Below are 26,594 nucleotides of genomic sequence, written 5' to 3' on the forward strand. Positions count from 1 at the left end.
TAGAAAAAGAGAGAGAGAGAGATAGTGTTGCACTGTTGCCTGCTAATTACAGAGCGAGAGAGGGGGGGGAGGGGTAGAGGGAGAGGGAGAGGTGTCTGCTAATTCCCCCACACAGTAACTCTGTCATTTCTCGACCGTTTCGGACGTGGGGCAGCTTGCCGGAACCGGGCTGGCACCCTGGGCGCGTTCCTGTGGGTCTGGAAGTTCCTGACCCGTTGCACTTCTTCTGAGCACGTCACATGTGTATGTGTGTGTGGGGGGGGGGGATCCCACACGGACCACTCAGTTCACACGGGTGTGATTTTTACTCTTTTGAATAGTTCAAATACCCAATCTACAAGCTCACAACGTGTCGATGTAGATGGCTATTTTAACTATTTAATTATGTTTTTCAAAATCCTTGGTCTGCCCGGGGGTCTCCTTCCAGCGGGACGTGCATCGAGGACCTCCCCTAGAGAGACTCTCGAGAGGCATCCTCCTAACCTGATGCCGAACCACCTAAGGCTACCTCCACATTGCGCGGACGGTCAGTTTGAAAGTGTCGCGAAGTTGTCGGCAGGAGACTCCCGACGAGAAGCTCCCGTCGCTTGCCGTTTGTTTGTTTAGGGCACTAAATTGTGATGTCAAACGCCATGTATAAATACATCTTGTGACATATACAGTATCCTAGGATATGTATCACTCCTTTCATACAACTAGATCACGAGTGCCTCGTGGAATAGCACATATAAGCACATATGGGCGACACATAATAGCACGCACACACGCACGTCACTTTCCCATTCAATGGTAGAAGAGCTGACTGTGTACACCGCAGATATCTTCTCTCCGCCTACAGGAAATACGTTGGCTGCTACCAGGGGACCTGTCTCTGAATGTGTCTATAATATAAAGTGGCAGTGAATCTGCAATGAATTAATGCCCCCGTCACGTCACGTGGCAGCCACAGTGGGCGCCCCACACTTCACACGAGTGGAGTCAGACATACATACAGACTAGGGATGGGTATCGTTAGGATTTTTGAGTCCGGTACCGATTCCAGTTCTGCTTATCGATTCCATTTACTAACGGTTCCCTATTTCGGTTCCAAAATACTGTAGGCCTACTTGATTATTTTTGGAAAACATCTTTGAGAAATGACCGTTACTGTGTTACCGTGTGGGGGTCCCCAGAACATCCAGACCCCCAGGAACGCGACCAGGGGGCCGGCCCGGTTCCGGCGAGCCTTCCTGCGTCCGTAAAGGTCGAGAAATGACGGAGGTAATGTGTTGCAGCTTTCCGTGCTCGGACAGACACAGGGACACGCATAGGGATACACATAGCAGCGTAATGGAGCGGAGGCACTGCTCAATAATTTAAATTATAGTTATGTTAAGCCTTTCATTTAAGACATGAATTGACCAACATCCTCTCCTTTATTTAACAGTGGAGCCATTTGTCGATACTGAGCTGCATGTTTTCTTTTTTTCATTATCTATCCTGTATTTACCTCTTACTACTACTGACAATAAATAAAAAATATATGCCTGAGACTCTGAACAGGGGCCTGTTCCACGAAACTTGGATGAACTAATCCAGGATTTAGGCCAAAACCAGGCTTTTAAAATCCTGGTCTTTACAGCCTGGTTTATTCCGTTCCACTAAAGCCAAGCAAGGCTTAGAATGGGCGGATTTAGCGAGCCAGGATCATAAAGCTGATACAAGGACTTCTAAAATAAATACTGCTGCTGTAATTAAAGAGAGAACATACTCTCAATACAATAGTGGATAGACTGAATGATTAACTACCCCAAAAATATAGTTTACATTTTACCACTACTATTAACTTAAAACAGATAATGATATTGTAGCATCGTGATATTTGGCCATAACTCCCTCCTCTGAGGGAGCTACCTTTGGGGAAGATGGTTGTTGTCCAGAAAGGGGCCAAACTGATGAACTGTGGGTCATGGGTTCAATAGTGGGTGAAACGTTACAATGGTAATATGTTGGAAAACAATGAGTAATGGTAATATTTAGTGGTTTTCACTTTTACAAAAATATAATATAATATAATATAATAATTCTTCTTAACCGTGCACTTGCACGACAGCAAACCTATTCTGGGGAACATTCACCAAAAGCAGCTGATCTACAAGCAGCCTATATATTTTGGTTATTTGATTTTATATAGTGCTTAAATTAGTCCTTTAATCAAATGCACACCGATGAAAATAAGGCAACATAAACCCATATTAATTGAATAAGTGTGGAAAACATAATTGGTTTGTGATCAGTTTGACTGCTTAATGAACAGTAAAGACATCAGGATTAGGTTAAACCTGGCTGTTAGCCTGGTCCGGAGCAGGCTAAATCCAAAGCATTATTTTCCATGGTAACTAATGTAGCATCACTTTCATGAAACCGAATCAAGCCTCAACATATCCAGGTTAACTGGTTAAATTAATCTGGCAAGATTAACCAGTTTTCATGAAACCGGTTAATCGCTGATCCAGGATTTAAAACAGGATATCTGTTAAATCCCGGTTTAATCTCTAATCCAAGTTTCGTGGAACGGGCCCCAGGTCTACAGTAAACAACAACAAGGATAGGATAAAAAGGGAAGAAAATTTATAAATACTGCGCACGTCTGTATAGGAACCCGTAGGGAGAACTGAAATGTATTTAATAACCCAAGCATGTTTGGTACCCGGTACCCAAGCATGTTCGGTTTGGTACCTGCTTGGTTCGGGACCCACCCAGAGACAGAGAGATTTGTGGAATATATAGTTTTTAGATGTACCCAGAGCAGCAGAGCTATGACATGAAATATGCACTTTAGAGACTATTTTGAGGATTAATGGTTTGCCTCTACATTATACCGCCTTTAGGCTCCCATACCCCACACAATTAATCGGCACATGCACCAGCACACACACACACACACACACACACACACACACACACACACACACACACACACGTTGGCATCACATGCGCCCTATTATCAGCATGATAAATGCTTGTGCCTTATTGAAAAGGTGCTGTGCTTCCCTGTGCCAAACACCTGCAGACCACCGCATCTACAGAGATCTTCATGTGGCATTAACCCTGTAAAACCCGGATTAATTTCTCCTTGCAAAAAAGAGATTTCAACCGTATTACTACTTTTTACTACTAGGACTTATCTTTTATAATTATGTATAAAAAAAGAAAAGAAAAAAGTTTTTTTTTTTTTTTGCAAAATTTATAATAATTATTAAAATAATAATAATAATTTACATTTGGGGGATATCTTTCACAATAATAATTAAAACATGTTCTAGAGTAGACATTCTAATGATCACAAAAAACCATATATTACGGTTATTTTAATTACTTTTATCAGGGTTAAAGGTCAAAGGTCATAGGTTAAAATTGTTCAAAATTCTGTCCATAGATTTTTAATTTGTGTGAATTTCAGCCTCTGTGGGGAGTATTTATATGCAAATATCATGACCAATGGCATTGCAATGAGAATCAATGATGACATTTAGGTGAAAAAATAACATTTAAAAATATATATTAATTAAAATATGTTGTATTATTATAACGCTGGGTGTTACTGGGTTAAGAGGTTGTAACAGATATGTTTGTATTGTCTATGAGGGTACACATGTATGCACATGTCTTATTTTTCATATCAGAAATGTTTTTTAGAATTGATAGTGATGTTGTTTCTGTCCTCGGAGTGTCGTGTAGTCATCAGCCTTGTCAGTTATTATTTTATTGTTTTTGTCTTTTTCTTTGAGTTATGTTTTGTCTCCTTTTATTGTAAGTCTCTTGTTTGTATGTTTTTTGCTATTTTTTGTCCGATCTGTAATTTTCTGGTTAATCACTACTGAAATGCTTTTAACAGCATTCAGTACTATTGTACGTGCAGATTGCTTTGGTCTAGAAAGCGAGATATACCATTGGGTATATTGTGGGTATATTGCAGAGAGAGAGAGAGAGACTCTGGAATTGACAGAGAGAGATAGAGCATTTACTTTGAAATTCTCTATTAGGAGTAATCCCTTGAGATGAACTATCTCGTTTTCAAGGGAGTCCACAGATGACAGATTTGTGTTTTTGTGTATTGCTTAAGAGAAAGAGATTGCCCAGAGACTGTTATCTTTGAGAGAGAGAGAGAGAGAGAGAGGTTTTGCCATGGTCAGCTCGGCTCAAAGTTGACATTTTAGCTGGAGTCAAACTAGAGCAGCAGGTTTCTCACAGATTGTTTCCAAGGTGATGACAGAGACATACTTAGCCTAGTCTTTGAGGCAGTAATGGGGAAAGTATGTTTTTCCATTGCAACATTCTTTTCAAATTGCGAGAAGAGATATGTTGTGTGTGTTTTATAGATGGTTCTAGAACGGTTAGTCCCGATACTTGATTCTGACTGGCTGGTTTTTGATTAGATGGTCCATGGACCACTGGTGGTCCTTGAGAGTGTTCCAGGTGGTCCTCAGCTAAATGATGGAGAGTTGGTAACCAAATGGACCCTTATTAGATATTTAACTCTTGAGAGTGTACAATGAAACCACATTTTACGCATTTATTTACAAACCCTGGCCGTGCGGACGTCTAAGCACCGCCCGCGCTCATAGGATTGTGAATGAGTGGCCTTGTAAAGACAGGAAGAGCCTCCTATTCCCTGGTCACTGAGAACAGCTGTTAGATAAGTCGCTATGCTACCATTTTTGACGTGATGTTCACAGACATATCAGCTAAATCTGCATTCAGAATATACATTGAATATGTTAGGTACCATGGGACTGACCTAACACATAAGTTGTTTTTCTCTATGTGTTTGTATGGCACAGCCTGGCTCGACTGGCTGAGTAAACAAGGAAGTGGCTCTCTCTGATGGCCGCAAAGTGTAACTATTTTTGTGAATTAGGCAGTTTTATAATGTTAGTATTACGATGTTTGTACAGTTTTAGAAAAACAACGAGGTCCGAGCTTACCGTGTATTTTATAATGTCTGAGAGGGTTGGAGAGCAATGGAGACACTCTGCTGCATGTCGTGTGTCACCTCTCAGCCATTATAAAATACAAGGTAACCTGAGACCTCTTGTGGCTTATAGTAGTACTACTAATCATGCCTTTGAGGTACATTTGTACAATCTATTCTGTACCCAGAGAAGGGGAATTCCACCCAAAACAAAACCGTTTTTCTGATGTTATTATATCCCCTACTGACTACTAGTACAATTCCGGGTCCTAGGACCGGAAGTCTCACGAGACGAGACAACACTTCGCCTGTGATTTGAGACCAAGCCCTCGTAATCAACAATACGCCAAGTCAGTGGACTGCATGCAGAGATGCTGTGGAACATATAGCTGCGAAGAAATGCATTTTTTAAACCGATTTAATAGGCGATAAATCGATTCACCTACCGCTCCCGTTCTAAGCTGTGGTGGGACTTGGGACCAATATGAAAAATATCAATTGTACTAGTCAGTACAGTTTTGGGCAGAATTCCCTATGTTCATATCCTGAACACTCACATTATACCTTTTGGCTCTATCTCTTAATTTTCTTTGGCTTCTGCTGTATTTATGGTGGTAGTCTGGGAGAGGATGGTCTTCGCCACTCATGATGATTCTATATTTAAGTCTCTCGAAGCAGCCTGCCAGCCAGGGAGTGAGTATTTTATGAAGGATGAATAATTTCTTGTGCAGCTGTGCATTGGGGAATGGATGGAGGAGCTGGTACGGCGTCTGTGCTCCATTGATCAAAGCATGTACTCGTCTGGGTCATGCACGGCTGCCTGTGGGTGTCTGATTTGGCAGAGTGTGGACCTACAGGATCCCTAGAGCTCTGCTTTTCCTCAGAAAACAACATACGTCACGATGGCCAATTTGGCTTTTTCTCAAGTCAAGTAGGCCTGTCACAAGTATTGCATTTGCCTTAAGTTTGATAGTAGGCTATATATATTATATGTATAATATTATTATTAGTTTGACAATTATTCTTCAAGTCGATTTTCATGATATCATTATAGGCAGCAATTTTAAATAAATAGCCAACATAGCTTGTAGATCGCTGTTTTAGCTTTTTTGAAATTGGGCTCAAGTGATTGAGCAATATTACATGAAGGGTTGTGCATGACCATCATTATTAGCATGACAGTGATGCAGTCAGGAATGAGGCGCTTGTGCTGAGTTTCTTTTATTTTTGTGTGGTGCAACCACTCCAAGGAACAGCAATGTCCGTGTTCACCTATGTGTCCGCCTATGTGTTGGTTCACCTATGTGACGTTAATGAGCACCAGTATGACTATGAGTACCAGTAGGGGCGCTGTTGTGCCAGAAACAGAGAGAGAGAGACAGTGCTGCACTGTTGCCTGCTAATATGAGAGAGAGAGAGAGAGAGAGAGAGAGAGTTGCACCACTCAGTTCACACGGGTGTGATTCTTTTTTAACGGACAGATTTATGTCTGTGAACTTCAAACTTGTACTGGCCGAGCGTATTGAGGAGCATCAGGTAAAGTCAAGGATGAACAGTCAGAGATTAAAATAGGTTGCATTTTGCATCCCGAAACGCAGTTTATATCAATCAAATCAATCAAACTTTATTGACAGCCGTAGCCAATGGAAGACACTAGCACTGCCACCCTATAGGCTTCTTCAGGAGAATCCTGAGAGCATCATTATAAGCCACCTTAAGCTTGCGCATACTCTCTTTTTTATTATTCACCCATAAGGGGGCTGTATACAGCGGGGTGCACTACGCTCTAAATAGATTCACCTTGACCTCAACTGAGCAATAGTGCAATTTCCTGGCTAACATATTAGCTTGGGCATACAGCATTCAGCATCATCTTCCATTTTATCAGTAATGATGTGCCCCAATATTTGGTGCATACAGAGAGGGTTTGATCCGACAAGTAGAACACTGGAAGATTTGCTGTTTCTGATCCTCCTTGGTCCTGCAAATCACTACCACACTCTTTTTGGCATTGTATTTGACATCATACGTAACCCCATATTCAGAACATATGTTCAGTAGCTGTTGGAACCCAGCACTACACAGGGATACAATGGCCAAATCATCGGCATACATAAAATGGTTGATCAAGGTGTTACCTATCATGCAGCCAGTCCTACACCCTCCCAGCAGCCTTGACAGGTCATCCATATACAGATTGAGGAGGGCGGGGGCCGTACCCCATTGCCTACACTGAAGGGGGAGGATAGGCTGTTCCCCCATTTTACCTGCATACTCTGCTTGGCATACCAGTATGCCAGGATGCGTGTACAAGTCTGTGCCGTATTTAGCCTTAAAGCCAAATTGATTGTCTGTGGTGTAGATAAAATCACTTGGTTGGTAGTAACCTTTCAAGAACTTTAGACAGTATACTGGCTGGGGCGATTGGTCTATAGTTGTCCATACTCCTTACCTTGCCAGCCTTGTCCTTAATGACAGGCACTAGAACCACTGTAAGCAAGGAGTCTGGCAGTACACCTACTACACCATGTGTTAGCAGTCCTGTAAAGCAGATGGACAGCAGCGCTGCTACTCTAGGGCTGGCCAACTTAAGATGCTCAGCAGAAATATTATCCATGCCAAGCTTTATTATCAGCTAGTTGCCTTATAGCTTGGCCTATGGGCCACCTTGGCTTCTTCATGGTGGCCAGCAACGTGCATGTTCCAGCCCGGCTTGATTTTATTAGCCCTTCTAGGGTGAGAAAGTAGGGGTCTACTGGCCTCAGAGAGAGCACTTAAAGTATTTACATACATAGCATTACAGTGAGAGGTCATTGCATAGTATAGCATCCATTGGTAGCTGAACTTGGCTTAAGAGAGCGTCTGTTCTCCCACAGTAAAATATTGCATCCTCAGCGGAAAGCTTTGCCCAGTCTATCTTAGCCACATATTCACCATTACTGTCATTAGTTAACTTGGGGAATGGGGAGCCTACCAGTGTCAAACGTCATTTCCAGGGGGCTTCATAGAGTATATTCATAGACCCAAGCGTTGCATGAGCATCAGCAGTATGCTTGAGCTGTGGGCTTCACTATAGTATGTAAAGCTGTCAGCAGGTAGAAGCTCTTGATTGGACAGGACAACATTATTATCTTGATTCTTTACAGAACCTAACCATATGCTTAGCAAAGTAAGAATCATTATCAGATATATCGGCATTCATGTCTCCCACAACATAGATGCGTGTGCACTGCTGATCAGAAATAAAATAGCTAATAAATAATAAAGTAAATTTACATATTCATCATCATTTTGTCTTGCCTCATATATAAATGTTCAAAATAATAAACTCTCTATTATTCAACTTTATCCTAACACCAATGCACCAGTCTGCTTCGAGTCGCACAACACTAAACACTGGGTCAAGCTTCTTTTGTGCCACAAGATGGCCACGCCCCCAGGAATCCTCCATCTTAACTTAAGATGCGCTGAGAGAGATCAGTAGTTGACTCTCCAGCGCCATGAAAGTTATCGTGAACAGAGTTCAGCCCCCCCAGCTCCTGTTTGGAGAGGAATGTCTCCTGCAGACATAAGATGTCACAGTTTTGCAGCAGGTTATCCACCTCTACACGTCGGGCTCTGTCCCCTATACTGTTGCCTATAGGCGCAGCCCATGAGAGTTATAGGATGTAACCCACATTAAAAAGTTAGGGGTTTAAAGCTGCAGCTTCGCGAATCGCTACTCTCACGGCACAACAGGTCATTTCTCCCCACTAGAGCATTGTTAGACGAGGCTCTGGGCACACAGGGCTCATACTAACGCCGGACATAGACAACGGCTGGCAATATATCGGGACTGAACATGTCAGACACTTTGCAGTTCGCAGTGATATGAAACGATTACTGCCGGTCGCTTCAATCTTCTGCCAAATTTCACAGTCAGATAGTTATTTATCAGGGGCGAATCTGGTGGCAAACCAGGGGGGCAGTCAGACAGATATTTTGTGAAGCCACTAAGGAAATGAAAGTTCATATAATGGCCTGTTGTGGCGCTGTCATTGGACCCAGAAAAACCCATAACCCCATAGAAGTCCATGTATTTGGACCCAACTTCACCTAGACTGTATTACCTTAATAAACATGGTCATGAATACTTTCTTCTTCCAGTCACTAGTTTAAAGTCTCATTTCTAATGTCATAATATTCTTTTTGGAAAATTATGGTCCCATTAATTAAAAAAATGACCATAAAGTCGCGTATGTTCTGAGGGGCGTGGCTACCGTTACAGTCTATGATAGGGATTCCCCTCCCACTCGAGTCAAAATAAAAACCAACGGAGAAGAAGGGGGGAAGTCCCGCCTCGTTGTCTGGGCCAGCCAATGGCCAGCTGGGCCAAAACGGATCTAGAAAGACTTCCATTGCAAGGACTGACAGGCTTCAATTTACGTTCATGTTAGACCCGGGGAACGCTTTGTCCATATTTTTTACAGTCTATGTGGAAAACACACTCACCCTCTTAGTCGTAATAACTGAAATGCTGCTCTCTGTGCCGGTGCCAATAATCCCCGTATTCTTCTGCTCACGTTTGCCCCGAGTTGACCCGGGAGTACGGCGGGGCTGTCGCTTCTTGGGCGATGGCTTTTTAGGGCCGTTGTTCACCACAAAACTCCATATCTGGGACCTAGGTGTGCGGGGCTGAGTGCTCCCTGCAGCCGCCTCATTCAGAGGTAGTATTGTCACCACCTCCAGCTGCCCGGGATCTGACAGCCTCTGCTCCTCTCCCTCCAGCAGGACTTCTGTAGCACGGCTAACGCTCTCCTCGAACGCTGTCACCCGGTGATTCACAGCCACAGTAGCCGTCGCCAGGTTCTCATTAACTGTCGCCTGTGCTTCAAAGTTCCTCCTCAGACCGGCTACTTCACTGCTTAGTTGCTCAACTCTTTGAAGTAGAGCATACTGCCAAAGCCAACTGGCGGGAACTTGTCCAAAAAGTGGGAGACAAACAGGGGCATGTTTTCCCCAAATTAATTAAACGGGCTCAGACATACTTTTACCTTTTTAGTGTCCTTGTCTCGACCAGTGTGGTTAATTTTGCGTAGCACGGGATGCACTACTGTACTACTGTACTGTTTTTGATTCTAGTTTATTTTGCTAGCTTTAGTTATAATAATCATTTCTTCTTCTGTTTTCTACTTGAATATAACCACATTATAACCATATAAAATTAAATGGGAGTTAAATGCAGCTATTTGTAAAAATATGACTCCTAACGTCGTTGAAGTGGGACTCATACAATGTCCCTGGGACTCATCTGAAAGACCATCCCTGCATCCCGGGACTCATTACATTGAAAACCTATTTACAAATTACAACACACAGTGGGCTATATTTCTTATCATGGTGGAGTATTATTTATAGACATGGGGCGGTTGTGAACTTACTCACAGAGTATAATGAGGAGCATCAGGTAAAGTCGAGGCTGAACAGTGGGCTATATTTCTTATCATGGTATATCATCAGTATTATTTATAGCAGGGGTTCTCAACGTTTTTGGCTAGGGACCCCCGGAAATGCTTTGGCCATGTCTCGCGACCCTCGTCCCACTCTCCTCCCCACCCCCCATACAAATTGACCTCTACAATAACCTTAATAATAGAGAAAATACATCATAAATAAATACTGAAACCAGATGTGTACTATGTAAACTCTTAATTTCCATTTTCCAGCCATTCAGAGGACCCCCCAAAATAAATTGGCGACCCCCCCGGGGGGGTCACGACTCACTGGTTGAGAACCCCTGATGTATAGACATGGGGCGGTTATGAACTAGTCTCACATAGCCAGACAAACCGATATCGATTTCGCGCTGCACTGTGGCGACATGGACATAAGGGGCGCTTATGCGGGCCCTTTGTCTAAGACAAATTTCTTCCTCGGGAGACAAATAATAAAGAACCTTGAACCTTGAACCTTGATACACCTTGGGGACTGTATTGAAACAATTCAGAGATTTAAAACTTTACTGCTTTGCAGAACAAGGCAGTCCTTCATAGTGGGACTTGTGATTGGCCCAATGTGGGCCAGGTCAGCTGGAAATGTGTCTGAACCTCACTTGTAGATAGGCTATTTTCAGCATGCAACCAAGTGGAAAATAACTTTTACCGGTACTTATACTGGATCTCTTGTCCACTAGTCCTTCCCTAACATTTTTGTCTAGTTTGTATTCGTTGACATCCGAAAGTTGTCAATAGTCTTAGTTTTAGTCATCATAGCTTAGTTCTCATTTAGTTTTTGTCATTTTTCGTCATATTTTCTGTCGACGAAATCAACACTGCTACCCTGGCTCTGTGCATTTCAAATCAAACCAATCCCACTCAGCTAAACCATCCAAGGTTACAAAGCACATTCTCTAATCCATATTACCTGCCAGTCACTGTTGTGATTCAGTTAGGTTGTCTTATTGCCTTTTATGTTGCTCCTGGCAGATCAGCGTCACATGGCAACATCCCAGGGAGAGTTGACTTGAATTGTGCTGACAAATGTTTTCATGCAGCAGTCAATGTTAAAACCATTAGGAAATGGCAACATCTGTTGCTGTGGACAATAACACTGCGCCATGCACATTTAACAGAGCTTTATTACAGAGGTGATGTTATTGATAGTAGATTATAGAAAGAAATGTGTCTTCATGGCCAAATGGTGTTTGTCAAAGTGGATCATACCGGAGTTGGATGAATGAGGGAGGTGTTGGGCTGTCAGAACCTGTGACTGTGAAGGATTGTGCTTTCCATGCCTGGAAACTTTGTGGTGTCATGGAAATTCTAACTAATGTATTAAGCACTTTCAACTTGGCGTCCCTATTTAGGGTACGTAATCTGCCTAGGCATAGATTTACACAGAAATGTCAAATTTCTTTTAAAAAAATTCCACATTTTAGAAACAATATCGACAATAGCCGATCTACAACATATTTTGACTATTCATCTTAAGTGTTTGGCTTACTGTAAGACAGTGGATAACTGATGTGAACTTGTTAGCTCATTCCCATAAGATTGAATCAGAATGTGGTGAATGAAACTGTTGGTTTATTGAAAGTTTCCAGAGAACTCAGACAAACAGAACATCAGCTGAGATCTACCAAAACACAGTTCACTGTCTTTTTATATTTAGTTGGTGGGCATTAATAACCTTACAGTATCTTTATTGGAACACATGGGACACGCGATGTGCCATTGTCGGCTGACCTGGTAGTCGACCTCTGACTGCCAAGCCTGACCTTATCTCTAGTACTTTTCATCATGACAGAGCAATATCCCCATTTCTTAGCACCACACAGAAAAGAATAGTCTGCTGCTCAGAACACAAACATTACACCACAAAATATTCGGACAAATTTATATACCACTATTTATTTACGTCACAGTGGTAAATTATACCAGAGATTTTTTTTTAATGTTAAGGTTAATCTATCTTAATTTAATTTTAATTTCTACTGAAACACACCTCTAGGGAAACAATAACTGTGTGTGTGTGTGTGTGTGTGTGTGTGTGTGTGTGTGTGTGTGTGTGTGTGTGTGTGTGTGTGTGTGTGTGTGTGTGTGTGTGTGTGTGTGTGTGTGTGTGTGTGTGTGTGTGTGTGTGTGTGTGTGTGTGTGTGTGTGTGTGTGTGTGTGTGTGGTGTCCATCTGTGCAATGTAGTACTAGGATTCCACTACACTCCAAGTAAGAGGTGAGAGGACAAACAAGGAAGTCAGTCGTTCACATCTGACATTTTCCCATGAACCCTCAGGATCTCCCTTGAGAGAGGGGGGTTGAGAGAGAGAGAGAGATAGAGAAAGAGAGAGGGGGGGTAGAGAGAGAGAGTAATTGATCTTCTCCTACATTACAACAACGGTGGGTGATTCATGTTGGCCAGTGTCAGGGAACTTTGTGCCTGAGTCAGTCCTTATCGCCTCTCTCTCTCTCTCTCTCTCTCTCTCTCTCTCTCTCTCTCTCTCTCACACACACTACAATAACTCTTTCCCCCCTCTCCCCCCTGACACACACACACACACACACACACACACACACACACACACACACACACACACACACACTGCATAGTTGGGGACTGTGGTCACCCTAGTGTCTGTGTTTCCTCTGTTCAACCTACATAGATCTACTGTACATATCAGTCTATGGACATTGGAATGTTTTATGTTGTTTTATATGTTGGATATGTTTTCCACCTTCACAAGAACCAGTTCTTTCTGCCTTCAGTAGTGCCATCCATCCATCACATTTAAACATTTTTAATCATGCATGATACACCGTCTTTATCCTGCACTTTGTATATTTGATTTGACTCTTCGTTCCTATTATTTTTGTTCCGTGTTCCTTTCTTCTCTCTTTCCCCATTTGTCTATTTCCATAACTCTAATGCTGTGAGCTTGCACACATAAATTGAGAAATAAAACCCACCCCTGTAATTGTGTGATGTGACTGACAATAAAATGTATTCTGATTCTGGACTACTACAAAATGTGATGGGATTTACAAAAATATAGTTCAGGTTAAGGAGGACAAAATAATCACAGTTTCGCAGAGAGCCGTAAATGTGAGAATTAGTCCTCCTTGACCTGATATTTGAGATGTGAGCCTCCTTTTTCATATTTTATTCATTGGTTTTTGATTTGGGGTTTAGAAAAGCACGCTCCTCTGAACACAGGTCTCAGCCAGGTTGGTTTGCCAACCCAGGCTTACCCTCTGTAAGTCGTTGGATGCAGCCGCTAGTACACAAGGAAAATTGAAAGCAGTTTTGGAGGTGTGATGTTGCATTAAAGATACTAGAGCGGTGCACTGGCCTACTTGGAACGATGCAGGTTGGAAATTCATGCCCCACCCAGTTATGATGTTCCCTTTTATGCCCATATATCAGTGTGATGGCGACATAGGGTTTATTTGGTCAGGAGCCCTGGCAGAGGCTTTTGTGCTGGTTCTGGACAACCGGCTATCCGACAGACTGTACACCACGTACTGCACTCCCTGTGGGGTGCGGCATGTGTCGAATTTGAAGTCGGTGGGGCGAACGGTTCTTGAGTTACGTGGATTACAGACATACAGGCGTACAGACACACAGAGACCGTTTTTGCCTAATTTGGTTGGTAAGAATCACGTTTTGGCAACAGTGACATTTGTGGTGCCCCCTATGGGTGGAAGTAAAATCCCTTTTGGCTCTGCGTTGTTTTGAATGGACTACTCCTGCAACGTCCACTATGCTGCTGGACTCGCTGGTGGGACTCTCAAGCGTCTGCTAATCCAAAACACTGCTGCCAGGCTTGTGACAGGCACGAAGTTAAGAGAGCACATCTCACCTGTCCTCGCCTCTCTCCATTGGCTCCCAGTGAAGCATAGAGTGACATTTAAGATTCTTCTGTTTGTGTTCAAAGCCCTTAACGGTCTTGCACCTGCACCTCATGTTGTGAAACGTTAGGACCAATCTTCCAGCTCCTGGTCACTCAGATCTGACAGTCTGTTGTATTTGAGGTCACCAGTCCACGCCGGTCTAACACAAGGCACCGAAGTTGTGGAACAAACTCCCCTTGAGTATTAAATCTGCCCCAACCTTTTCACTATTGATGCGCCGAAACTGAATACTGAATATAGGATTCAGGAAACAGGAGAAAATGTTTTGTAGAGCTACATGATAATGACAAAAGACATGATTACATTTTGATCACGTCATCACAGCAAATGGGTAGGTTACAAAAGGTAACCCTGGTTCTTTGACTATTCGGTTTCGGCTCTAAAATCAACCGAACCGAATACCGAATATGCATTTTTTGCCACTATCCGGCCGAATAGTTTCCGTGACCGAATATTTAGTGCATCCCTGCTCTTCACTGTAATGTAGAGGACTGCTAGGTTCACTTGTTGTCTTGTGTTCTTTATGTGGTTTGTGTGTGTTTGGTTATATATTCTAGTACTCCCTAATGTGACTGGCTGACAGTGTTCTTGTTGTCCTAGTTTAGTCTTCTTGTTTTGTCTTACTCTTTCCTCATGCTTCACCGTGGGCCAGTGTAATTACTCGATGGGGGGGTGCACTATAAGTATAAATACTGAACCTATAAACCTAGAGGCCCCTCAATGTGTGATACACATCTGGGGCAGATTACATCAGTTCATGATTTGTGGCTGTAGTTGCTAAACGGACCCTGCCCTCAAATGTTATAAAATGGGATTGTGTGGTTCGACGTGACCTGTTATAGCACCATCATGAGGCCGATTTGGAAAAATCGGGGGTGTCGGTTCTACCGTGACCTACCTAGGAGTGTGCATGCAAAGCTTGCGTCACAAACAAAATAGTATAGCTAATCGGAATGAAATCTGAAAAATCTGACCACATGATTGCTGCAGATATTGTGTAAATTGTGTGTGGGGTGGGGAGGTTCTTCCTTGGCCTTTGTCAGTGTGGGTACAAAATTTGTACGCTGAGCGGTCCAGCGTCGCTGGAGATTAGCTGTTCACAGACAGACAAACAAACAAACAGATTAAACAGATACTAAACTTAACTAAACTTAAGAGTAATAATAATTGAAGCACAACCTCATTTTCCAATGTACAGTGCGTCCTCGCAGGCGGCGAAAGTAGCCGATCTGTGTGAGGAAATGTGGCGCTCTCGCCCGGGGGGGAGGTGACAGCACAAACATGCGTATTGTGTATGGCAACCAAATGGTCAGCGACGTCCCTGATATGCATTGTTCTTCTCGAATCAGACACAGGGAGAATTGAGGAGGTTGTAATCAGTGAAACGCGTACGGATGGACTTTTTCTGGTGTCTGAGGTGTAATTATTCAGCCATGTATAACCACTGACTGGGTCAATACTGAAGCCTCTCTCATCACACATGGAAAAGGGCATTGATCTTTCACATGTCGAAATCCCTAGAATGGTGCTTCAGGAGGAGAGAAAAACAGAATAAAACATAGGCACGTCCATAATCCTATGATGTCTGTGTAGGTAAATGATACCATCCACAACAAAACTAACTGAACCATATAGGATACGGCCAAGCCCAATTAAGGCCTAACACCACTTCATAAAATATATTGTAGCCTACAGTATAACATTGTGTTGCATATACTTGGACTGCCTATTGAATAGGCCCTACCTACAGTATGCTTCAGTTTAGAATCATTGCACATTAACACTGTAAAGTTTAGAGAGCCAATATGTGAACGTGCTTGCATGGGTGCAATGCATGCAGTTATATTTACGCACGTGTCTTTGCATTGCAGAGCAGGACGTGAGAGGCGCAGGAATTCAATTGGGTTCAGTGATTGAATGTGCTTCAATAATGACACAGCACAACAGAGCAGGGTTTAATTTTCACGCTGCGTGTTCTGCACAAGATGGCCACGCTGATCGCCACCTTGACTGATCAGGAAATGAGCCTCAGAGAGGGTGATATAAATGAAGTGCAAGCTGAGAGTGGTTTAGAGGGGGATTTTCCGTGTTGACGGCGTTAATGAAGGTTATCCCACACATTGCCTCTTTGCACGCGATGGAAGACATTTAAGTGTGCCATATATTCCTGATGAAGCTCTCTCATTACCTTTCTCAGTCAAATTATTCATTCACCCACCTTCCTCTCTCATGTTCTTTCACACAGAAATGCACAGTCTGGAAAGGTTATGCAATTACAGCAACATTATAAGAAAGTTTCATCAGTGATAATGAACATGATAATGAGAACATAACACAAAATGATGACATTAATGCTGTTTTTCCTCTCTTCTGCCATACCTTCTTCTGTTTCCCTTTCACTCTCTTCCCTTCATTCTCTCTACATGTATCTCATCATACTATATCCTCTATTCCCCTCATCTCTCTCTCTCTCTCTCTCTCTCTCTCTCTCTCTCTCCATGTCTTGCTTTGTCCCCCTCCCCCCTTCTCTGCAGATACTTTGTTTTAGATCCAGAACTGGGACAGTTGCAGTATTTTGTCAATGAGCAGGGAAAGAGCCAGAAGCCCCGCGGTTCCCTGCCCCTGATTGGTGCCTCAGTAACCCAGAGCGACGAGGCTCCGCACATGTTTGTCGTAAACTCTGTCAACGGAGAGCTGTACAAACTCAGAGGTATGACCTCATGATGGCCTCGACTGCCCTTATTTGGCAACCGAGCAACACATGCTGAACATAACGCGTCACAGATGGACCAAATACAAAGATAACCATGTGTGTACTGTAAACACTGCAGTTATTATTACGCACTGCTGCTGATTATTGGCTGTTTTGGTTGCAGTAGCACAGTAATCCCAAAAGCAGCTTAAACAGCACTCTCACCTCTTTATGGAAAATGGATTACTAGAACGAATCACGTGCGTGCATGTGTGTGTGTGGAAAAGCCAGTGTTACTGAAAGTCTAAAAATATACCCTTTCAAAGGTACATTAACACTCTGGGATTGTGTCATTGATTCTTGGAGCATTGTGGAAGATTATGTGAGTCACAGTTGAGTCAGATTCTTGCTTTCATTACAACTGTAGATTAATGTTTTCCCCGTGCTGTGAATCTATTCGTGCGGATACAAACACTGCCGGGTCTGAATGAACCGCTGAAATGTGTGAATTTACTGGTTCCAGCCCACGGCCACGATGACTCTTGATTCACAAGATGGGGGTCCAATTATATTGGTGTAGCTTCCATGGATCTCAGACTTCATGTGGACAGTCTATTACAGTACTATGACCTACAGTAGGTCAGTTGTTTTTGCCGCCGTTGACTTCCATAATAGAATAGATGTTTTAAAACCTTTGTTTTATTTTTTTATAAGCGTGGAATAAAAAAAATCAGGAGATACTTCCATGGCCTCCTGGCAGCAAGAAATGTGCACGGTCAGTCGATCGGTCGGGTGGAGTGGTTTGCGAGTGGTTTAGAAATAGAATGTACAGTAGGCCTCATGATTACAGATGACCTATTTTGTGTCCAAAATTGTACAAGGCTATTACAGGGTTACTAAAATGGGAAGTAATTTGTAAGAGCTGGTCCCAGGCCGTCAGACTGGAGCTGGTCACTGTGCTACAGGCCTACTGCACCTTGGCACTGACCTGTATTCACTGAGGCAAGAAAGGTTCCTTGAACCTGCTTGAGTCTCTGGAATGTCCCTTACACTTACACTCCCAAAGCGGGATATCAGAATAACGTGGCCTATATTCCATGAATAACTCAGCCATCCGTGTATGAGCTAAGAGGAAAGAAAATAATCGCACAGAGATGGAGGTGGGAGGCATAGCCTCTAGGCACAGGGGAGGATTTGCACAGTTCACTGGAGAGGTATGACTTGTTGTTACTGACGGGAGCAAGTCAAAGAACTTCTAAGTGTCCTGGAGTCCCATTGAGGTATGGTGCATGCAAAAACACAGCTCTTTCCAAACCTTGTTTGTTAGGAACCTTTCTCACTTGTGGAGATTCTGGAAGTGGAGTATTTCTCAAACAGCACAGGGGTGGAACAAAGCCCCTTCACGGGGTCGGTTATTTAGATTAGTACCTAGGCTCAGATTTAACATTGGTTATTTGGTTACCATGGTGACCCCTAGAAAGGCCTTCCTCGTGGGGAAAGATAAAAGTTCAATGTTCAAGTGGCGGTCGGTATCCAGTTTACCTCTCAGTGTTGATACTGTCTGAAAACCAGCTTTTTCAGTTGTGGAAAAAGTATGGTCTGGTTGCACTCACCAACTTTGACAATGGTTTTGGACACCAAACAAAACTCAAGAATCAATTTACTTCAGTCTTCCTAGCAGTGGTGGAAAAAGTAACTGACTCACATGTTTTACTTAGGTAAAAGTATCAATCCTGCAATGTAGAAAGAAATACTGTTAAAACAAGTAAAAGTCCCGTAATCAAAATTAACTTGAGCAAAAGTGCAAAAGCTCATAAGGTACCAAATCAAATACCAAAAGTACTCATTATGCAGAATGTCCCGTTTCACAAGTTATCATATTATGTGTAAAATATATTTAAAATATATATTTTGTGCTGTATGCAAATTGCCAAAGTTTAAATATGCTTGTGGTAGCGTAAATGTACAATATTTGCCTCTGAAATGTAGTGGAGTAGAAGTAAATGTACAGAAATTTTGAAATACTCCAGTAGAGTAAAAGTACCTGGAAATCATACTTAAGTACAGTACTTAAATGTACTTTCCACTTTTTTTTTCACCCCTTCAAAGTTCAGACCACCAGTAGCTTAGTAACTCACTGTGTTACATTTCTGTGATTCAGAAGAAGCCTTTAGATTTGTAGACTGTGATCGTGACTCAGTTATTTGTTTCTGTGTGAAACTGTGGATCTAAAAATCACTATTCATCTCCGTTTTGACCGGGGACAGTTGTGAAGCTGAGGTGGATCGAGCCTGCTGAACATTGACTGAGCTGTCTATGCTATATCATCATGCATCATCCATAATGGCCAATCAGAAAGAATGCCTGTTGCCTGCTGCCACAAATTTACATCATATTTGGCGGACATTTGACCTAATTTCTCCTTTCATTGTCAATGGCAAATATTGAGACGTGTGGGGTCAAAAGCTGTATATAGGAGGGGCTAGCGCCCCTCAAAAATACAACTGCAGAATTGTATTATTACCTGGTGCAGTAAAAATGGTTGGCCTTGTATTTACTGTTGGTCAAGAGAAGAGAAGAGCAGGGAGAGGGACGAGAGGATTTAAATCATGGTGCCAGTCTATCTGGGGTCAGTATACAAGTATTTTCAAAGATTGATGAACATTTTCAAGCTGCTATTTTGTAATGTTGTTTTTAAGCCATTTTACAGTATGGGGGGGGGGGGGTTTCATGTCAATCAAGTCGCCTTAATTCAAGTTTAAAAACAAGAGGGTTGCGCAATGCGCACATCCAGTCCCTCGCTGGTGCTAAGCTGGACAAGATAAGATCCCAAGTCCGAGAGTGTGTCCACGGGCCAACTCAGCCCCAGCAACACCAAATGGATTTAGCTGGGCATTTCTTTCCTTTAAAAAAATAAATCAGTAGCCGTACTGAAATGAGAAACCTCAACTGAAAATGTTTAGTATGAAGACGGTGAAGAAGGAAGGGAGGTCTTCTGCTCCACAGTGCTCTTATTGCATATCGTTTTCTCTTATTGCTTAGTGCATTCCTTACCACCTGTATCGCTGCTTGCAGCTATAGAATTTTTCTTTTCCAGAAATGCTAAGAATGTTAGTTATATACCGTAGCATGTTATGTAGACAGATGCTACTGTAGATTTGATGTTTACCTGCTATTTGTTTCCTTAAAACACTACCTTGTTCTCTTTGCACTACCGTGTTCTTTTTGCACTATAATTATGTGACCATTTACTCAGTTGTTTGTTGTTACCGTGCCATTTTTGAGGGCCTCCTAGCTATGCCCAGCTTTCCGGGTTTGTGTGAACACAAACATTGGCTTGTGATTGGCTGTTCACCCCATAGCGATGATGTGATTGGCTGAGCAAAGTACATATTGAAGATAAAAGTGAGGGTAGGAAAGGGAAGACGGAAAAGTGAGGATGCAAATTGTGATTGGCCAGAATGGGATCATCTATGATGCTGTATGATAAGAGCGCCCCTCACTTCACACAGGTGTGTTTTTTTGTGATCTTGTGAGTCGTTCTGGACAAGATCGTCTTCTAAATGCCTAAACTGTAAATTGTAGATGTTCTCATCACTGTAATCAACAGCAGTGTGATTATGTGCTGATGATGGTGGTACTACAATTAACTAGTAATTAAGTGGTAGTAGTTATGTCTCTCTCTCTCTGTCCCATTCTCTTTATCTCCCTTTGTATAGCATTCAGCCACCATCCAAGAACCTCCTACTAGAATTAGTTTTTGGCATTTAAATGCAAATCATCGACCAGGAAAGGGAGTCTATCTACTGGTGAATGGACAGATGCAGAACAGGCCCTCGTTTGTACTTTCTCATTTATACCTTTTAATTGCGACAGAGGCATTCATCAAATGGAATTGAAGCTCACTTCCGAGTCTGTGTCGTCTTGTGATAGTTCTTTTTCTCGACACCAAATAGAAAATATGCTGAATGTTTACCTATTTCCGCTAACTGTTCGCCTATGACCTAGAATAGGGATAATTATTACTGTATATGAGGTACGTGTACTGTACTGTATGTATAGTAGTATTAGACCTGACGACGTGTCTGTGACACCTTATCGCTTTTAACCACTTTAACCATTATTTTAAACTTTACCTGTTGAAAAATAGCAGATCTACGAGCTTGTAGCTCTGCTATCGGGGAAATGAGGCGAAAATCTTTGAATACCTCTAGGAGGTCACTGGTACAAAATATTTTTAGATGGGTGTCGGCGGCCAATTACATATACTAGAATTTCACTCACTCACTTGCGCACTTCTCAATTGAAGTCCCCCCGGCCTCCACAGTCTACTGTGAAGTTGTGAACCCGTGGCACTGATACGAGGTCCATGTTGTACGGCGATAGGCGAGAGATGTCTTTTTCGAGTTGTTGCCGGCGTGTTGTTGCTGGCCGTCATGGGTCCTTATTAGTGTAGTCTAGTCAACACGACGTGGTGTTTTTGGACATTGATCGGGTTGGAAATCATCCCGGTCGCGTGGTTTATGTAACGCGTGTGTCACTGTGAAGGCCGTAGACTACAATGCGCCATTGGACTGGCCCCATGAAGTGAACGGAGTTGGCGTAACTCGGCAAAGTGGTGATGATTATGACGTAGGCTGGTGGTCTTGCGCAAGAATGTGTTCTTTCATAGAAATGGGTATTGTACTGTAAATATGACAGTTGCATGAATGCAAAGTACATAGTGCGTGATGTCTGGACAGGCATGCTGTTGGTGTTGTGCATGGTGAGATGTGTGCAAACGGTGTGGTTTGGTAGGAGAAGGCGGACAAAGGATGGGGTGTTGCGCTGGCTATTAGTGTGGCAGGATTTGTTGGGGTCCTTGACATGAAATAGTTTGAGAACCACTGACATAGAAAAACAGGCTTTTTTCAGAAAATGTCATGATTTAGAAGACATTTGTTAATTGAGCTTAAAACAAACAAAAAAAAGATGAAAGGAATTTGATGTCATGGAACCTTTAAGGAATAGTTCACCCAAGATATGTCTTTATTTCTATTGTTTACCTACCCAGTGGTGTTTGAAAGTTAAAATAATAATGAACACCACGAACGCCCGGGGGTATTTATGACCATTAAATCAGAGCGCCCAGTGATTTGCAGCAACGGAGCACATTTAGCGATGCACCAGGCACCATCTCGGATGTAGCTGAAGTAGCTAGATGTAGCCAAAACACCCGCGAGGCGATCGAAGGGAGGTATGATTAATTCTAACGCGACTAGCGATGGGACCGCGATGAGCCGTCAAAAACATAATCTTTGATTAGAATTTGACGGATTGATTTAGATCAAGAGTTATTCACGTTTTAAGATTTTCGGTCTCATCCACTAAAATGGGGGCTGAACATTTTGGATGATGTCCCAACCGGAAATGACATCGAATGTTGCCCAACAGGCACTCCCAGCCTGTAGAGCGATGCGCTCTGATGATATCAATACATTTTCGTCGTTTATGCCGCTCAGGGTGTTAAGTGTACCCGCGTCAGCATGTACATCACATGCACGTCAGATTAAAAAAATAATAAATAATAATAATCTCGTGTTTCTTGTGTTTGGCACACTGTGGTAAAGCTCGAGATATCTCGTGAATGGTACCGAATTTAGCCTGTGGGATTAATAAAGGTCTACATTACGTAGTAAATGCGTTGTTATTGGTGACTCACTGACTCCTGTTGGACTACACCATACAATGCAATCAGTGGCTTAGGATAGATAACCTTGTATGAAAAGGTATTAAATACACCTGTCCAAAATGTAATTTTAATGGCCCCTTTGTCCATAACAATATTACACTACCTTCCCCCCATCTTTTATTGCGGAGATAAAACCTGCCCACTGTGTTACTTGATGGCACAGCTTATTGGCATGCTCCCCATGTTCATAAATATTATGATGTGTTTTTTCATGAAGATTCTCTCCCTGCATTAGAGAACAGGACCAACATGGCTGACCTAAACCCTAATGAACCCGTTGCATTCGTTCAGAGATTTGTTGAGAGATATTATACAGAACCAACCCTTAAGGTCCCTGAACGCGGCCAGTGTTCAACCACCTTTACTGTTGGATTATAAAGCAATCCCAAAAAGTTTTAGTTTTATTATTCTGCCCCTTGTGATGTCATGTGGGTCAATACATCATCATCACTTAGCAATTACACTTGCAATTTCCCAGATTTGCGATTTTTGCCAGACACACAAAGTTTGTTGCCCAGCCTTGTGTGTCTGTGTGAGTGTGTACCACGGAAATGATTTGATTGGCTGAGCACAGAATGTGCTGTATGATGATGTATGATGATGAGAGCGCCCCTCACTTCACACAAGTGTGATTATTAGTGTGGACCAGACTATAGTTATTGTCACAATTTATTATTCTTCTGGAGTAACCTACCTAACTTCCGCTGTGATTGGACGAGCTTTGCATAACTTTTGTATTAGCTAATTGCCTGTTTTTGGTTACGTAACCAATCTGTTTTACAATCGTTTATAAAGACATAAATTCCCTTGCAGGGGCAGAAGACCAAACTATTCAAGCGTTATAGAAAATTTCAAATTACTTTTCAAGAGTCAAGGATTCACGTGACATTTTAATTGGCTGACAATATTAGTGGGAGTGGCCTATGTAAGTGACTGCGGCAATTTTTCTAAATTGCGACTTTTCTAGTTCTAATTACAATTGCTATTCAAAATTCTGTTCTGTGGTAGATAGTCGTGATATGCTAATGAAGTGATATGCTAATGAAGTGTGCCAGGTAGCATCTGCTCTCTCCACTCAGCTTGTAGCCTTTACCCTTTTGCACTGCAGTAATCTGACCCTATATATATCAGCATATTCATCACATACAAGTTAAACAGCACTACATGCTGTTCTCTCCTGATCATCAGTCTTTGTGGATCCATTCACGTTATGCATAATGATCAACAGACCTGGGGAACAAGGTAATATAATCTGAACCGACCTGGACCCATCCATCTTCAACCGCTTATCCAGAATCGGGTCGCAGGGGGCAACGGTTCCAATAGAGATTCCCTATCCAGAGCAACATTAGCAACTTCCTCGTGGGGGATCCCAAGGCGTTCCCAGGCCAGTGTGGAGATATAATATCCTTCTGGTCCTTGGTCTGCAATCGACCATAATAAATCATGGATGTGAACCCTCGGGTATTGTCAGATAATTTCAGTTGGGGTGGATCCGTGTCAATTTTAATTGGTTAACCACTTTAATTATGTCCATCAATTTTGCAGCCCCTTTGGTTTCCTTTATACAAGTAGGCTTCTTCATTCTGGAACATGACAATACGTATGCTTGTCTCTTGCATGGACACTTCTAGTCAATCCCCTCTCGTAAACTGCTTACCATTGAGTACCACAGAGATACTATACAAAACGTATAATAGGGATGTTGAAGGAGTGTGAATCCAGGCAGGGGGTCTTTGCAAATGACAGCTGGGTACAGGTGTTCCTGTATGAATACCTCCCCGACACCTGCTCCCCTCAGAGACAAAAGCAGCCGACCTCGGTGGTTGAGCACAGCGTGTGCACCGCACTCATCAAAGACCTTTCACTGAATGTCTCATTTTCTGTGAATTTCCTTATCTCTTAAGATTTTTATATAAGCTTTTATATATAAGTTCACACTGGTGCTGCACTGTAGATGTGGGCAACGTGGCAAGTATGAATATTTTCACCTATGGTGACGTAAGTCCTATCTCTAGTCTAAATAATGTCATGATGGAATAGATACAAATGTACCTCCTCCCGGAAATGATTAAGCGTTCAATCCATGTGTAGTTTTTCTTGTAGCAATATTGCCTTCAGGCACTTGAGGACAACGTTATATTCAGTTCCTAATTAATAAGGATTATGTCACTTCACTTCTCTCTTATGAGTTTCCATGGAGACGGGGTCTCTTGTGTTGCTGGATCTGTGTAACTCTACGAGGCGGCTGAGTCCTCAGGCAGTCCTTAAGTGTCCAATCTTGAAAATAAGTTTAGAAGATGTACCACAATGCTGTCTGGTATAATCGGTTTCATAATGGACGGAGATCTAACGCAGGCTCGTGCCATTGACTGAAACGTTAAAGGCCAACTAAAACAGTGATTTAGGATGCCGTAAAGCAGCTTTATAGATCAGGGCATTTCATTGCCTCCGGCAGCCCTTGACTTAACCGTACATATTTATGTCGGCTGACGTCTCTCGGACTGACTTGACCTTCGGTGATATCAGAGCTGTTGGCGAAAACCTATCTGAACTCATCATCAATCAGAGAAATGGATGGAATGGATAGTGTTGCCTGGAGCAAGCAGCCCTGGTCTATGTCTGGTTAAAGTACAGTTCTCTGTCAGTCCTCTTGCTTGGCCTGCTGTATGTGGATTAGAGAACCAAACAGTATTTTCACAAAACAATTTGGTCACAAAGTTTATTCACAGACTAATTTGTGTGTGTGTGTGTGTGTGTGTGTGTGTGTGTGTGTGTGTGTGTGTGTGTGTGTGTGTATGCGTGCGCTCATGCACGTGGATCTCAAATCAGACATGCCACAGGCATGTCTGTCAGGTTGTCAAGTCAGTTTATTTGTTTGGCACATTTAGTAGGTGGTAGACTCAATGTGCTTCACATTAAGAACACACGCACGCGCAGACAATATGTGATGTAATAATAGTGTTGTACTCGAGTGATATAGTGTTCTATACCGTAGTGGTATTTCTCATTGTTTGTATCATGTAAGGTTCCTTATATTGTGTTGTGTTGCATTGTGTGTCCCTGCAGCCTCTGATGCCAAGGAACAACAGTTTTGGATCAATCAACTCCAAGCCTGCGCCAGACGCCACTCTGACTGCAGTGCCAAGGTGTGTGCACGCACGCACGCACGCACGCACGCACACACGCACAGAGTTGACAGTTCAAAACACTGGCCACAGCCAGGAATGGTTCACTCAGGAAGGAAGGTGTTTGACATTTCACTGAAGATACATGTTTCTCTGTCTGTTTATAGATGCCATTGTGACGCTTGTGTAAACCCAAGTGAGGTTCAGTGAGTTGCATACTTGACCTAACCGGATCTCATTTTGTTTTCGTTTTAAGTTCTGCTGTAGAGACACTGTCTTCTTCACTCTAGCCATCTTAAAGTTTCCAGGCTTTCAGCTCAGATGTTTAAACCATATTTGCAACGTTTCATACACTCAACTCAAGCTTGTTGTTCTTTGTCATGCTAATATTTTGAAGACACGGTCACGCTAAGTAACCTCTTCCACTCAGCTGTGATCGGTGCAACCGAATTGCAACTGAATCCGTTTCAGTGGCGGTTTCAATTTGCAAACCAAACCACAGATTGGTGGCAGCCCGAAGCCCCATATTAATTCAAAGTTTGTTCCTAGAAATGTAATGGTAATACTGAAATGACAAGTGGGTCATTTAGCATAATCCTATCCTATAGCATAGCCTACAATAATTAAGTGTTCTCACTGTTCTGACCTCAATTTAATCTCAATTATTTTAAGTACTAGTAAGTACTAGGGGTGTAACGATATAGT

General features: G+C 42.5%; 1 protein-coding gene across 3 annotated transcripts in view; it reads left to right on the forward strand.

Moving 5' to 3' along the window:
• Positions 1–26,594, forward strand: part of osbpl10a (oxysterol binding protein-like 10a) — a 91,657-nt gene that overhangs the window by 4,922 nt on the left and 60,141 nt on the right. For all 3 annotated transcript variants that reach the window (XM_080786758.1, XM_080786759.1, XM_080786760.1), the window contains exons 2-3: positions 16,873–17,048; positions 25,831–25,910. In XM_080786758.1, coding sequence (XP_080642884.1) covers positions 16,873–17,048; positions 25,831–25,910 — 256 coding nt within the window. The remainder of the gene's footprint in view (positions 1–16,872; positions 17,049–25,830; positions 25,911–26,594) is intronic.

This window comes from Protomyctophum bolini (assembly GCF_963924005.1).
Source record: "Protomyctophum bolini genome assembly, chromosome: 17".
NCBI lineage: Eukaryota > Metazoa > Chordata > Actinopteri > Myctophiformes > Myctophidae > Protomyctophum > Protomyctophum bolini.